This window comes from Branchiostoma belcheri, unplaced genomic scaffold, assembly GCF_001625305.1.
Source record: "Branchiostoma belcheri isolate BF01 breed outbred unplaced genomic scaffold, Haploidv18h27 scaffold41, whole genome shotgun sequence".
Lineage (NCBI taxonomy): Eukaryota > Metazoa > Chordata > Leptocardii > Amphioxiformes > Branchiostomatidae > Branchiostoma > Branchiostoma belcheri.
In genome coordinates this window covers 82,286-95,215 of record NW_017804032.1, presented here as the reverse complement: position 1 = coordinate 95,215, position 12,930 = coordinate 82,286, and the positions used below count along the sequence as shown (strand labels likewise).

The window sequence follows — 12,930 nt, the reverse complement described above, 5'->3', positions numbered from 1 at the left end:
TGTGACAGACTGGCTTTTTAAGCATCACCAATGTTTTAGATAGTCTTTTTGCTTGTTTATAGTTATTTTTGTGTGTTTGGGAATTATGGAATAAGGCTATGATTTGTGCAATAGTGAAATACTGGATACATTTGGTTTAAGAAAATTTCCTAATTTGGTGTATTTTTTAGAACTTTTAATATATAAAACAACACGGCCATTGTACATAAGATGTAGATAAGAAGATATGAAGTTGTAGTACAATGTAATTCTGTATATGTATAACATCAAGTGTGATGGATTATTACAAAATACATTTTTACTTGTGTCAAATATTGATTGTCTCATATTTGTTCTTTATGGCAGTGCATGGCAAGAATAGGTATATTTGAAAAATTAAATATTTTAGAGTACACACATTCAATGCAACAACAAAAACCATATTTGTCAGCACATAAATCATTACAGTGAAGACACATGCTTGCATGTTTACAACTGCTTTTTGTGCACATCAAAGTAAATCCATACATTAAGCTAAAAATCCTTATTGTATGTGTTTCAAAGTAAATACAAATATAAACTTGCTTCACTTCAAATGATTATGGACTTGCTTCTATCAATATGCACTTAAGGCTTTTTTTCTGATGTACAATGTAGAAGATCATGCCTGATACCTGTGCATGATATTTTGTATAAATATAAGAACAAGCTAGCCCTCACACAGCACACACGATTTGATAAAACTGCAAAATACATATTTGTGATGTTTCCTCAGATGATCCTGGTAGAATTCTCGCCCTTACTGAAGTTTGTCCACCAGGTCAGGTTGGAACGTTGTAGTTTCTGTCCACGCCTGGCGAACATTGGGATCAACCTTCTCTTTCTTTGCCATGGCCCTGAGGTGAGACACAAAAAACATTCATTTCTTATCTTCTTATCAATTTTTTAAAAGAATTTGAACCTAAGGTACATGTAGCAAAAGTATCAAGCATATCAAGCTACATGTATTTTTCTCAAAACTATAACAAACATACATTTTGAGTTTAATCGGTGTAATTAAAAGCTGGTTAAGCCAGAGTTTAATTAGTTAATTCTCTATGAATGCAGCGTATGTACGGACAACATCATTAATGACTTACTTCTTGCAGACAATGATGGCCACGGCAGTGATTACAACACAAGCAACCACTGACAGGGCAGCAAGCAGTTCGACGAAACTGTGCGTGCCCGAGTCTTCATACACGTCAGGAGCGATGGTAGAATGATCCCTCTGCTGTATGGGTGACATCGTCCCGTAGTTGTCAGGCTGGAAGATACTGATGGACACCACGTGACTGTTGCCAAGCGACATCTCTATCTCCGTCTTGATGTGCGTGATGACTCGTTGGAGGACGTCAGCGGGAAGGACGAGCATGTCGGGACCGGGGTAGCTGGCGTACACTCTCACGGCCGCGTGGTCATTGGTTGGAACGTGAGGAACGACTACTGCCACGTGTATGTCTGATGGACCAAACGTAGCTGCATTCGTCTCCCTAGAACGAAGAAAACATTTACCATTAGTTATCACTCAAAACTGCGTTTAAATGTCAGCAATAAAAGAGTCAAAAGTGCAAATGAAATCATGAGTTAAGAATTGTCAGCTATAGGCAAAAAGGCGATCAGCCCAATATACTAGTAACTGACCTGCGGATTCGGAGCCACCCAGATAGAGGGGGACTCTCACACGCACGATACTCCCGCAAATGTTTCATGCAGAAGTTTGTCAGCCCGGTTGCCACAGTCGCTTTCAGCAGTGCTGCCCTTTCTTCTGTAAACTGTGAGAGGCCACAATTTGCAACATCAGAGCTCCAGGACTATCTTTAAACGTCGTCAATATCCATCTATGTTAAACCAATTAGAAGCTACAAAAATTGCAGTGTTGTATGGTGTCAGTGCATCTAACAATACAATTCTACAGGTATTTGTACATAACCAATGATTCTATCGTCTCCATTGTGGACAACATTGGGTGCCAATCGGAAGGCTAGCCTCATCTTGCACCACTCTATTAGCCATCATTAGCTTAACTCCTAGTCACCAAAATTGGAGTCTTAAAACAAAAGTCAAGTCAGGAATACCTCTGACACGTCCATGTCTACTTCCAGCACAACTGAGTTGTCGTCAGCAGACATCTTGACGTCGCAGTTGTAACCTTCCCATCCTGCACTGCACGCGCATGTGTAGTTAGTAGGACCGTCCGTACAGGTGCCGTGAACACAGGGGGCAGACCCACAGTCGTCAATGTCTGTTTAATAAGTGAAAAAAACTTGTACTTGTCAAAACATCAGCTTAGAGTTAGCTGGGAGGCTGGGTTACTGTGGCTGAACATTCCCTACTCCATTTAGACCGGAATGATCTTAATTCAATTACACTTGGAAGGACCCCTGCACTTAGAGACAAGTGTGGTGAGTTCTATTAACATGCTCAGGTTGTAGCTCGTCACAAACATAGGACCTCCATACTATCGATCTGGACAAAGTGTAAGGGTTTGTACTTAACATACCTGGTATGCAGATTCCCTGGTGTCGATTGGTCCCTAGTGCACAGGCGCAGGAATATCGACCGGGCTTGTTGACACAAACCTCGTTCCCCTCACAATCGTGCAGCCACTCTGAGCACTCGTCCACATCTAGGCACACATTAAAGCATTTAGTTCCCTGTCCCATTTTGCAGTGGCACAAGCAATATCATTGTGACAGTCGTAGTATGTATTTACAAATACTAGCACACGACTTACATGTATCTCCAAGCAGAATTCCTGGGGGGCAATGAGAGTCTACTAGCTGCCTGTAACCAGTCTATGGAGGCTAACTGGTTACAGCCAGCCAATAGACTTCCCTTGCCCCCCAGGAGATCTGCTGTCAGATTAGTACAGTTCAACGTGAAAACGTCAGAGCTTTACCTTCGCAGCCCTGCAGCGGGTCGTCAGCCAGCCTGTATCCGTCGAGACAGTCACAGGTGTACGCACCAGGAGTGTTCTTACACACCTGGTCACAGTGATGCGTCCCAGTTGTGCATTCATCTATATCTGTTCACGATAAAAGGTGTCATGTCAACAGTAGTATAGATGTCGTAAGATACCAGACTTGTATCACTGCTACTTGACATAAAACTTTATCACCATGACCTGTACTTAGTTTGTAATGGTATAAAAGTACAATAAAGGTGTTTCATTCGTTTTTGTAAGAATGAGTCAATCTCTCTGTATTCTTTAGCTGCCACTTGAGAACAAATAAAACCATAAAAATATTCCGATAAATTCATGATATATAGTACCAGGCAAGGGTTTTGAACATATGGTATATTATTACCTTGACATGTTGTTTCGTTCCCAACCAGCTCAAATCCTTTGAAGCAGATGCACTGCGCATGCCCAGTCTCGTTTACAGTGCACCAGCTGGTGGACAGGTCACACCCAGGGTTGTTCTCATCTGTACAGTTGTTCTCCGCTATGACGTATGGAATGTTCGGGTAAATATATGCTTTCAATTTGTGTACAACACATTAAACCGATCCTACAGTTATGTGCAACAAAATAAGAGTTTCGAGCGTTCCAGTATGTGTTTGCCGTACACCGGTAAATTTCTCATTCAAATTGACATGTATCTAACAATTATCTAAATCTAATATGAAAGGCATATAGTCTATTTTTTTGTAAGCTTACGTTGACATTGGCCGTCCGGGCTGGACCTGAACCCCACAAAACATCCACAGGTGTACGACCCGTTGGTGTTCTCACACAGCTGCGTGCAGTTGTTGGACAGTGCACACTCGTCCACGTCTGTACATGAATACCCATCCTCGGCTAGCTCGTACCCTTCGTTGCAGTCGCAGGTGAAATTACCAACGTAGTTCACACAGATTTGTTGGCACAACGTTGCAATTGCCTCTTCCAACTCACATTCATCAATGTCTGGGGGGAAAACGGAACGTTTAGTTCTTTTGGTTTATGCTAGGTAGATTGCCTTAGCCTTGGTGATACCAGAGGGAGTTTATCACTTGCATTTTTATAAAGTTCTCACTGGTATAATTATACATGCCAAAGACCTTCTATATGAATATAACACTAGCCATTTTAGAAGGCTCATTTTTCAAAATTTTCCGGGGGAGCATGCCCCCCGACCCCCCAAGGAACCTCGCACCTTCGGCGCTCGAGGTCCCCTCAAGCAGTGGGAAGAACCCCCATACAAAATCCTGGCTACGGGCATGTGCTGGTGCAGCCGAACACTAGGCAACCACAGCCAACCTTGCTCCAAAGTCTCAACCGTGGTTGGGGGAGTTCAGCTATTTTAGTGTGACACTGACAGGGCCTTTAGACTTCTTACCTTGGCAAGACGTCCCATTGCCTTCGTACCCCAGGGGACAGTCTCCACACGTGAAGCCGTCCTCCATGTCGGCAGGTGGCGGGAGATCCGTACAGGTGACTCCTGGGAAACATGGGTCAAAGTTCTCCGCACATGCATCGATGTCGCTTTCGCACTGTTCTCCAGTGTACCCTTCCGCGCACAGGCATTTCTGGATGACGAGCCTGTAAGGAAAAAAATGTTTTAGGTAGATCACAAACAAATAAACAAACATAGCTGATTTCTTTAATGAAATATACCTGATATTTACAAAACTCGGTCAACTCGGTCAACTCGATCAACTCGGTCAACTAGGTCAACTCGGTCAACTCGGTCCACTACCCTGGTCAACTCGATCAACTCGGTCCACTACCCTGGTCAACTCGGTCAACTCGGTCAACTCGATCACTCGGTAAACTCGGTCCACTACCCTGGTCAACTCGATCAACTCGGTCCACTACCCTGGTCAACTCGGTCAACTCGGTCAACTCGGTCAACTCGATCCACTACCCTGGTCAACTCGGGTCAACTCGGTCCTCTACCCTGGTCAACTCGGTCAACTCGGTCAACTCGGTCCACTACCCTGGTCAACTCGGTCAACTCGGTCCACTACCCTGGTCAACTCGGTCAACTCGGTCAACTCGATCACTCGGTCAACTCGGTCCACTACCCTGGTCAACTCGGTCCACTACCCTGGTCAACTCGGTCAACTCGGTCAACTCGGTCAACTCGGTCAACTCGGTCCACTACCCTGGTCAACTCGGTCAACTCGGTCAACTCGGTCAACTCGGTCAACTCGGTCAACTCGGTCAACTCGGTCAACTCGGTCAACTCGGTCCACTACCCTGGTCAACTCGGTCAACTCGGTCTACTCGGTCAACTCGATCAACTCGGTCAACTCGGTCAACTCGGTCAACTCGGTCAACTCGGTCAACTCGGTCACTACCCTGGTCAACTCGGTCAACTCGGCCAACTCGGTCAACTCGGTCAACTCGGTCAACTCGGTCAACTCGGTCCACTACCCTGGTCAACTCGGTCAACTCGGTCAACTCGGTCCACTACCCTGGTCAACTCGATCAACTCGGTCCACTACCCTGGTCAACTCGGTCAACTCGGTCAACTCGGTCAACTCGATTAACTCGGTCAACTCGGTCAACTCGGTCCACTACCCTGGTCAACTCGGTCAACTCGGTCAACTCGGTCAACTCGGTCCACTACCCTGGTCAACTCGGTCAACTCGGTCAACTCGGTCAACTCGGTCCACTACCCTGGTCAACTCGGTCAACTCGGTCAACTCGGTCAACTCGGTCCACTACCTGTCAACTCGGTCAACTCGGTCAACTCGGTCAACTCGATTAACTCGGTCCACTACCCTGGTCAACTCGGTCAACTCGGTCAACTCGATCAACTCGGTCAACTCGGTCCACTACCCTGGTCAACTGTTTACATTGCTCTTTCAGTCTCAAGCTTTTTAACACGACTTCATCTCAATGCAAAGGGCTTTACCTGTCATCGTACCCCACAAGTGACGGATCTAGATCGTGGCTGGCGTTACAGCGGCCGCCATTCATACAGGAGCACAGGAACAGCACGGGCCGGTATTCAGTCGAGCTGTTCTTGGAATTTATCGCCGTCACCTGCCAGAAGTCATAATCACACACACAGTTGTTATACCTTCATGTTTTAACTGACTGATACTTTGGAACTGCAGGGGCGTTTTCTTGGAAACTTAAGACATGGTACTTTAACATCACTCTCAGATCATTAAGGAGAAGTTCAGGAGACAAGGCAATGTGGATGTCAGAGGTTGAATCATGACTTATATAAAAGATAACTTGTTACCTGGAGATGGAACATCATGTTTTCCGTGACGTTCCAAGTCACTTTTGCATAGTTGCCATTGGCAATCATGACGACCTCTGGTGGTACATCAGGTCCCATCTCAAACGTGATCGGGAGATCCTGAGGGTCTGTAGCATTCAGCTCTATCACTACTGTCTCTCCAACCGACAGGTACACAGCACCTGGCCCAGATATCAGCGGCGGGAAACTTTCTGTATTGATAGATAGCATGATACAATGTGTTGTGAAATGTGAATGTTTGATAAGCACACCTGCTCCTTGATTTTACCTGCTCCTGGCACTACACAATATGGGTTTAAGTCCATAAAACAGAACGAACAAGATGTTTTACCTTCTGTTTGGCTTCGAATTCTTTCAAGACAACCTCTATTTTTGCCATTGAAATAGATGTTACATACGTTAGCCATTTGACATGTGATACTAGTGACTGGAGGATGAGTGAATAGATAAATGTAGAAGACACATCATACACATTTTGACATCAGGTCTTACCTCTTCCCGCTACCTCGTCTTCGAAAGTCTGCAAGGCTGCCAGTGAGACCTCGCCGACCTGCACGTCGCCGGTGTGACTAACGTCGAACAGACAGGTCCTGTCGTCTCCACACACAGCCCGCGCCTGTTGCTCCAGCTCGGCGCTGGCAAACACGATCTCGTCGGTGAAGGCAGGCTCGTAGGACGCCTGGGTGAAGTTTTCAGGACCTTCGCCGGTAGCGTAGTAGAAAAGAGACTTCTTGGGTCCATCTTCGTCCGTCACTTGCCCTATTCATATATATGATACAGGTATAAAATTAGCTTTCCCATTTCTGTACTATAGATACATAATATCTACTTCCCCAATCATTGGACTGAAATTCCTGAATAAAGTACACTACACTGCTTTCTCTCCTTACGTAGCACTCAGCACTTGAGGAAGAGTATGATAGTTGGTAGTTGACCACACACCACTTCCAGTGGACTAGAGAGTCGACCCCTCTTGTCGTGTTTGCTATAGAAAAATTGACGCCACCGTATTTTTGGCGCCATCCTATACAACTACAACATATGGTATGTCATCTGGGAAAGACTGAAGTTGAATTAAGTTAAACTTAGTTTATAGAGCATGGTATTGAACACTTACACGACTGCCCAAATATCTCATACAGCTGTCTCTCTGAGGCGTTGGGAGAAAGAGTCGTTCCATCGAAAGCCTCGAAGTCGTTCGTCTTGTCCCCGTCCCATCTTCCCAGCAGACCTTGCGTTCTGTTCATGTACTCGGGCGGTGCAGAGAATTCCACAAACAACATTGCCTGTGGAAGGACACAACGGTACAGATGGATGTTTATAGAAGTGCGTACTTGCCAATGGTAGTACATTGATACGTATAATTATACGTTTCTTCATATGTTTTGCACGGGAAAACATAAGCCTATATTGTCATGACTAGTCATGACAGTAAAGTCTAAACGTTCAATGCAAGAAAAAATAGCTGTCGTAGTTATCATACAACGTGAAGAAAATGGTTGCCAGAACTTCTGTGTTGTCCCAAAGGTCAAATAATTGGACTAAGGGATAAGAGAGTCAGCGTACCTTTGCTGCGTTGATTTTTGCAGTAATCCCGTTGAAGAAGACGACCAGAAGCGTGTTTTCCTCAGGACTGCTGACCACAGCGCTGTCATCCACTTCCAGTTCGAACCCGCTGTCGTCGAAGGCCGCCATGTTGACGTCAGTTCCGTTAATGTGGAGCTGCAGACCCGACGTTCCCACCAGGTTGATCTGAATCGGTACGCGGTTACGCTCGGCGGCCACGATGGCGGTGAACACGGTGGCACGCCTGCTTCCTGCATGGGTAAGGAGACTTTTTTACCTATCAGTGTGAAATTTCATTAGCTACAATGTGCTCCAATAGCCCCCCTGAATGACCTATCACGTTTACTACGTGACGTAACGAGCACATGACGTCAGGAATAGACTATTGGTCAAAGGTGCCAATTTAAAACCTATTTAATTTAATTTTAAACCTATTCAGTCTTTAGTCTCCCTTCTGTCTTTATTCTTTTGATCTTTTGAAAAATAACATTGCAGAAACACACAATACATTTATGTATAGAATGGGATGGTCCCACTTACCTTCCACGAATGACGTCCGCCCTTGTATTTGATATTCTCCCCTTCCGAAGTCCCCCAGGACGTATTCTCCCAGCCCGTTGAATGTGTAGGCTGTTCCATCCAGTGTCATGACGTGCGGATCACTCCGCACTACCGTCCAGCCTTACATCATACGGATGTGGGGAAAGAGGTGACAAGTTCAAACCTAGAAAACTAATGGCTGATATCTGTATGTGGATTCAAAGGCATCAAACAAAATGTTATAGAGATGGCACAAAGAAAGAAAGATATACTTCAGATTTTGCAAAATAAATTCTTTACCTATGTGTACAGGATAACTAGAGCAAGGGCTCCCCGATTGATCTGGAACGGAGAATGGACGGAGACGTCCGAACTGTCGGCAGTACCATCCCATTCGCACGCCCGCAGACTCCGCACAGCACTTCCGGCGGGCCAAGTTGTCGTCAGCAGGAGGATTATCCTGTCAGGAAATAGAACTGGATATTAGTATTTGCTTTGATTTACTCCCAAGTACAAACTTTAAGGTTCTGCGCTACTCCTTTTCCTTCTACATAATTTGCCATAGATCGGTTGTGGGCTTTTTAGATCGGACGACATCTTTAAACCGTGAGCTGCTGCAGTTAATTTTGTAAAGCAGTGGCTAAGCAGCTACCAATGACGCCAGAAGAAGAAGAAATGTAGAATTGTGCCTCACTCAACATTCAAACAATTACGGCTATGATAATACCAATACATGAGATATCACCAGACTATGTGTACGTACAATTATAAGGTGGCCACCAGCTGGTCCTCGCATAAGACTTCCTCCTGCGACCCTTCTTCTCCAGGCCCACCACCCCCACCATTGCGTCCAGAACCACGAGGCTGTGTAGCAGCAGGTTCGGCGGAACTCGTGTCTGCGTCCACCGTTGTACACCACCAGTAGTGGCAAGATATTGGACCCAGTAGAGCATGGGGCATTTCAAAACCTAACAGAAAATCTAACAGGCTGCAAAAAAGGATTAGGTGGATCAGGGGTGACAACCTACACAGATTGAAGGAGGGTTAACATCCTATAGAAAGACAATTTAGGTGGATCATTAAGAGGAGGTAATCACCTAGGGAATTAATCAAACTGCTGTAGAAGAGTATGCTTTATATCTCCCTTGGGCATAAAATCAATTCAGGTGAATATTGACCTTATCTCAAGTAAAATGCAAAATATCGTAATTGATCATAGCACTAGGCTTTCCCTTGGGAATTGAAAAATGTTAACTACACGAAGGGGTGTGACCATCTCAATCACACAACATAAGGGGTGAGGCCATGGCATCATGGCCTCGCACTCCTACCGCAGGCGTCAGACATCTAATAACATCTCCTAATTTGAGAAGGGTGACATGAAATCCCCGAGGTTGGGCGGGCATGTTCTAAATCCAAGTATTCTAAGTGCTCTATCTATTACCTAACATCTAACAGCATTAAAAGCACACAACACCTGTTTGTAATTGCAGTTCCAGGAAATGTAGACAGGTGGCGCAAATGTCAGCCTCTGTCTTCCCAACTGAAGGCACACACTGAGGATAAAATGACATGCATCTTGAGCTCTTGTCTAACATTTAACACCATTAAAAGCATCACATGTGGCTATCTCAGGGATCATTGCAATGTTACATTATCTTGTTTGGTTCCTAACAGAAAACTAACACAGACACTGTGAAAAAGCAGGACACACATTCTGAACCACCGTCTAACATATAACACTATTAAGCGCACCACATGTGGTTATCTGCATGTGGTTACCCCAGGGATCATTGCAATGTTACATTATCTTGTTAGGTTCCTAACAGAAAACTAACACAGACACTCGTGAAAAAGCAGGACGACACATTCTGAACCACCGTCTAACATATAACACTATTAAGCGCACCACATGTGGTTATCTGCATGTGGTTACCCCAGGGATCATTGCAATGTTACATTATCTTGTTAGGTTCCTAACAGAAAACTAACACAGACACTGTGAAAAAGCAGGACACACATTCTGAACCACTGTCTAACATATAACACCATGGTCCATTAAGCGCACCACATGTGGTTATCTGCCTTTGGTATCTCATGCATCCTGCCTCTAATTAAGAACAGCACGGGCTACCCTAGTAGGGCTACCCATGCATTGCAAGCACTGTTAGATTCCAATCTCCAAGCAGAGGTTGGTGGGAAAGAAAAGTGATAGCAAGGACATTATACACAGATGTCCTTGGTGATAAGAAACACTTTTTTCTTTCTTTCTTCACGGGTCACCACTGCTGCACTCTTCTCCTCCAAGACTCCTCTGGGGGTCAGCACTTCTGTAATAGGGTGCTCTGACCTGATATGTTATAGTTTTTGCTATATATATAATATTAGTTTCTGTTACACTTTTGTACAAATTCCTGGTGCAACCGTGAGTCATTGTAACCCTCCTGTCTTCTGAGAAAGTGTAGGCGACCTTTGAGTGACACCAGTAATGGCCTAACCTCCCATGGGGTCTAAGCCCGACTGCTTGACCATAACCATATTTGGGGATACAAGGGGCTGACCAGTAACGTCTTAAGAAAGGGAGAGGATATGACTCACGATGACTGATATACAAAGAATCCAACTTGTTCCAAGAAACCTGTAAGTAGGCGGGTAAGAGTATAAAAACCCATGTAACCCTGTAGTCAAGGCAGTCAGTATCGGAGAGAGTATCAGAAGAGAGTATCGGAAAGAGAGAGAATACAGTCACGTCACTATGTAGCTCTGGCTCCTGTGTCATTTGTTCCGGGTACGTACATCTACAACATCGGCGGCCATCTTACGAACTTGTAAGGGTCACCCATCGAGACCGAGGTCACTAAGCTACCGTGTCTTCGTCTTTGACCTTGACCACACCCTTACACTTCCAGGTCCTCCGTGGTGCAGGTTTTAGGCAGGAAACACTGGTAACACTTAGAGTTAGTATAATCTCCTTGGTATAATAAGAAGATTTCAAATTTTTGTGTAAAAAGCTACCTAGTGTCCCTTAGTGATAGCAAGGTGGTTAACCTCCTTGGTGATAGTGATAGTCAAGTTTATTGCGCAACAATTGCATTTGATACAATTTGAAAGCCAGCAAGGAATTATATGTAGTACTGAGCGTTGGAGGAATGACTTTACGGAATACCTATTTGCGGAGAGGATGTAGGACTCGGGAGCTATAATAGGTTTGGTAACCAGGCTAGAGCTCTTGCAGCCCCGACCACGAATCAGACTGGATACCAGGCTCCGGTGGCACGTGCCCCCAACTCACTCAGTTGGTAAGTGACATCTCACGGTGACTTGTTTCAGAAACATTACAGCGCCCACCAAACAGTTTACTTCATGGAGTTTTAAAAAAAAATCAGGAAAAAAAAGGTAAAGAATGTAAGGAAAATATTATCATTGCTGGCCTAGGGGTCGGCACAGGATCTCGAGCAAAACTTGTAGCCACAGCTAATCTCCAAGCACTTCTTTTGGTGGGGGTAAGACAGTAACAAATTGGCCAGTCTGTAACCATTTCCCCACCCAAATGGTTACAGACTGGCCAATTTGATACTGTCTTACCCCCACCAAAAGAAGTGCTTGGAGATTAGCCACAGCCCCAACATGCTCTTTGTATTGTGAACCAGCGAAAGCCACTTCTAGCTACTGTGTATTTCTCACGCTTTGGACAGACCAAAGCCGCCCACAGTGAAAGCCGCCATTGTAACAAAATGATGCATGTAATTTCCACCAAGATGTCTATGATGCGGAAGTCTATGTAACAATATTTACTATAATGATAACCTCACCTCAAAGCATCGGCCAAACCTACATGTAGTTGTATCCGAGTACCTTGATGCTCTTGTTCTTATTGTTGTTCTGATTTTCTTTACTGCTATTGTGCCGATTCAAATTAAAGGCAGTACACACACGCACACAAGTGGAGTCGTACGCGTGGGGTCGTGTGGCGCAGTCGGTAGGCTCACACCTGAGAGGTCGCGGGTTCGAACCCTGCCCATGTCACCGATCTTGTGCCCTTGGGAAAGGCACTTTACACGACTTTCCTCACTTCACTCAGGTGGAGATGAGTACCTAGCTTCGGCTAGGGACGTCCCTCGGATAGGACGTTAAATGGAGGCCCCGTGTTTGGGAGAGCACCCCACGCACGTTAAAGCCCCCACCGCACTTATCGAAAAGAGTAGAGGACATTCCCGGTGTGAGTGGTTCAAACCTTACAGTCTGGTCTCGGGATTGACATTTTTGAAGAGGTGATAGTCACCTGTTATGTCAATCCTTCCACAAATGTGGTAAATCGTCATAAAATAAAATAAAACAAGGATATCGGGTGTCACTTTACGTGTAGCAAAAGAGTCATAAGAACACAGGGAATGTGTAGTGCTGTATTTAATAAAGAAACGTGTTACGGTCTGAAAAGTATCAATTTCTGCCACGCCGTGGCTATATACACTCCCGGTGTGTATATAAAAGACAAATAGATTTTATATACACTCCGAAATACTAGCCTCCTTGGTAGGCCCAAAACTTGGGTTTTGTGAGTGTTTGAGGATTCAGGGGGCACCAAGTTTAAACCTCGGTC

At 44.9% G+C, this 12,930-nt stretch overlaps 1 protein-coding gene across 1 annotated transcript in view; it reads right to left on the bottom strand.

Annotated features, from left to right (window-relative positions):
* Positions 1-160: 160 nt before the first annotated feature.
* Positions 161-12,930, bottom strand: part of LOC109477832 (mucin-like protein) — an 18,064-nt gene continuing 5,294 nt past the window's right edge. The window contains exons 6-22 of the mRNA XM_019779249.1: positions 9,094-9,249; positions 8,631-8,790; positions 8,331-8,471; positions 7,791-8,041; positions 7,342-7,510; positions 6,717-6,983; positions 6,204-6,415; positions 5,868-5,998; positions 4,344-4,546; positions 3,683-3,931; positions 3,330-3,467; positions 2,921-3,046; positions 2,522-2,647; positions 2,097-2,263; positions 1,663-1,793; positions 1,119-1,511; positions 161-875 (exon numbers count right to left, since the gene is read on the bottom strand). Coding sequence (XP_019634808.1) covers positions 779-875; positions 1,119-1,511; positions 1,663-1,793; positions 2,097-2,263; positions 2,522-2,647; positions 2,921-3,046; positions 3,330-3,467; positions 3,683-3,931; positions 4,344-4,546; positions 5,868-5,998; positions 6,204-6,415; positions 6,717-6,983; positions 7,342-7,510; positions 7,791-8,041; positions 8,331-8,471; positions 8,631-8,790; positions 9,094-9,249 — 3,117 coding nt within the window. The 3' untranslated portion in view covers positions 161-778. The remainder of the gene's footprint in view (positions 876-1,118; positions 1,512-1,662; positions 1,794-2,096; positions 2,264-2,521; positions 2,648-2,920; positions 3,047-3,329; positions 3,468-3,682; positions 3,932-4,343; positions 4,547-5,867; positions 5,999-6,203; positions 6,416-6,716; positions 6,984-7,341; positions 7,511-7,790; positions 8,042-8,330; positions 8,472-8,630; positions 8,791-9,093; positions 9,250-12,930) is intronic.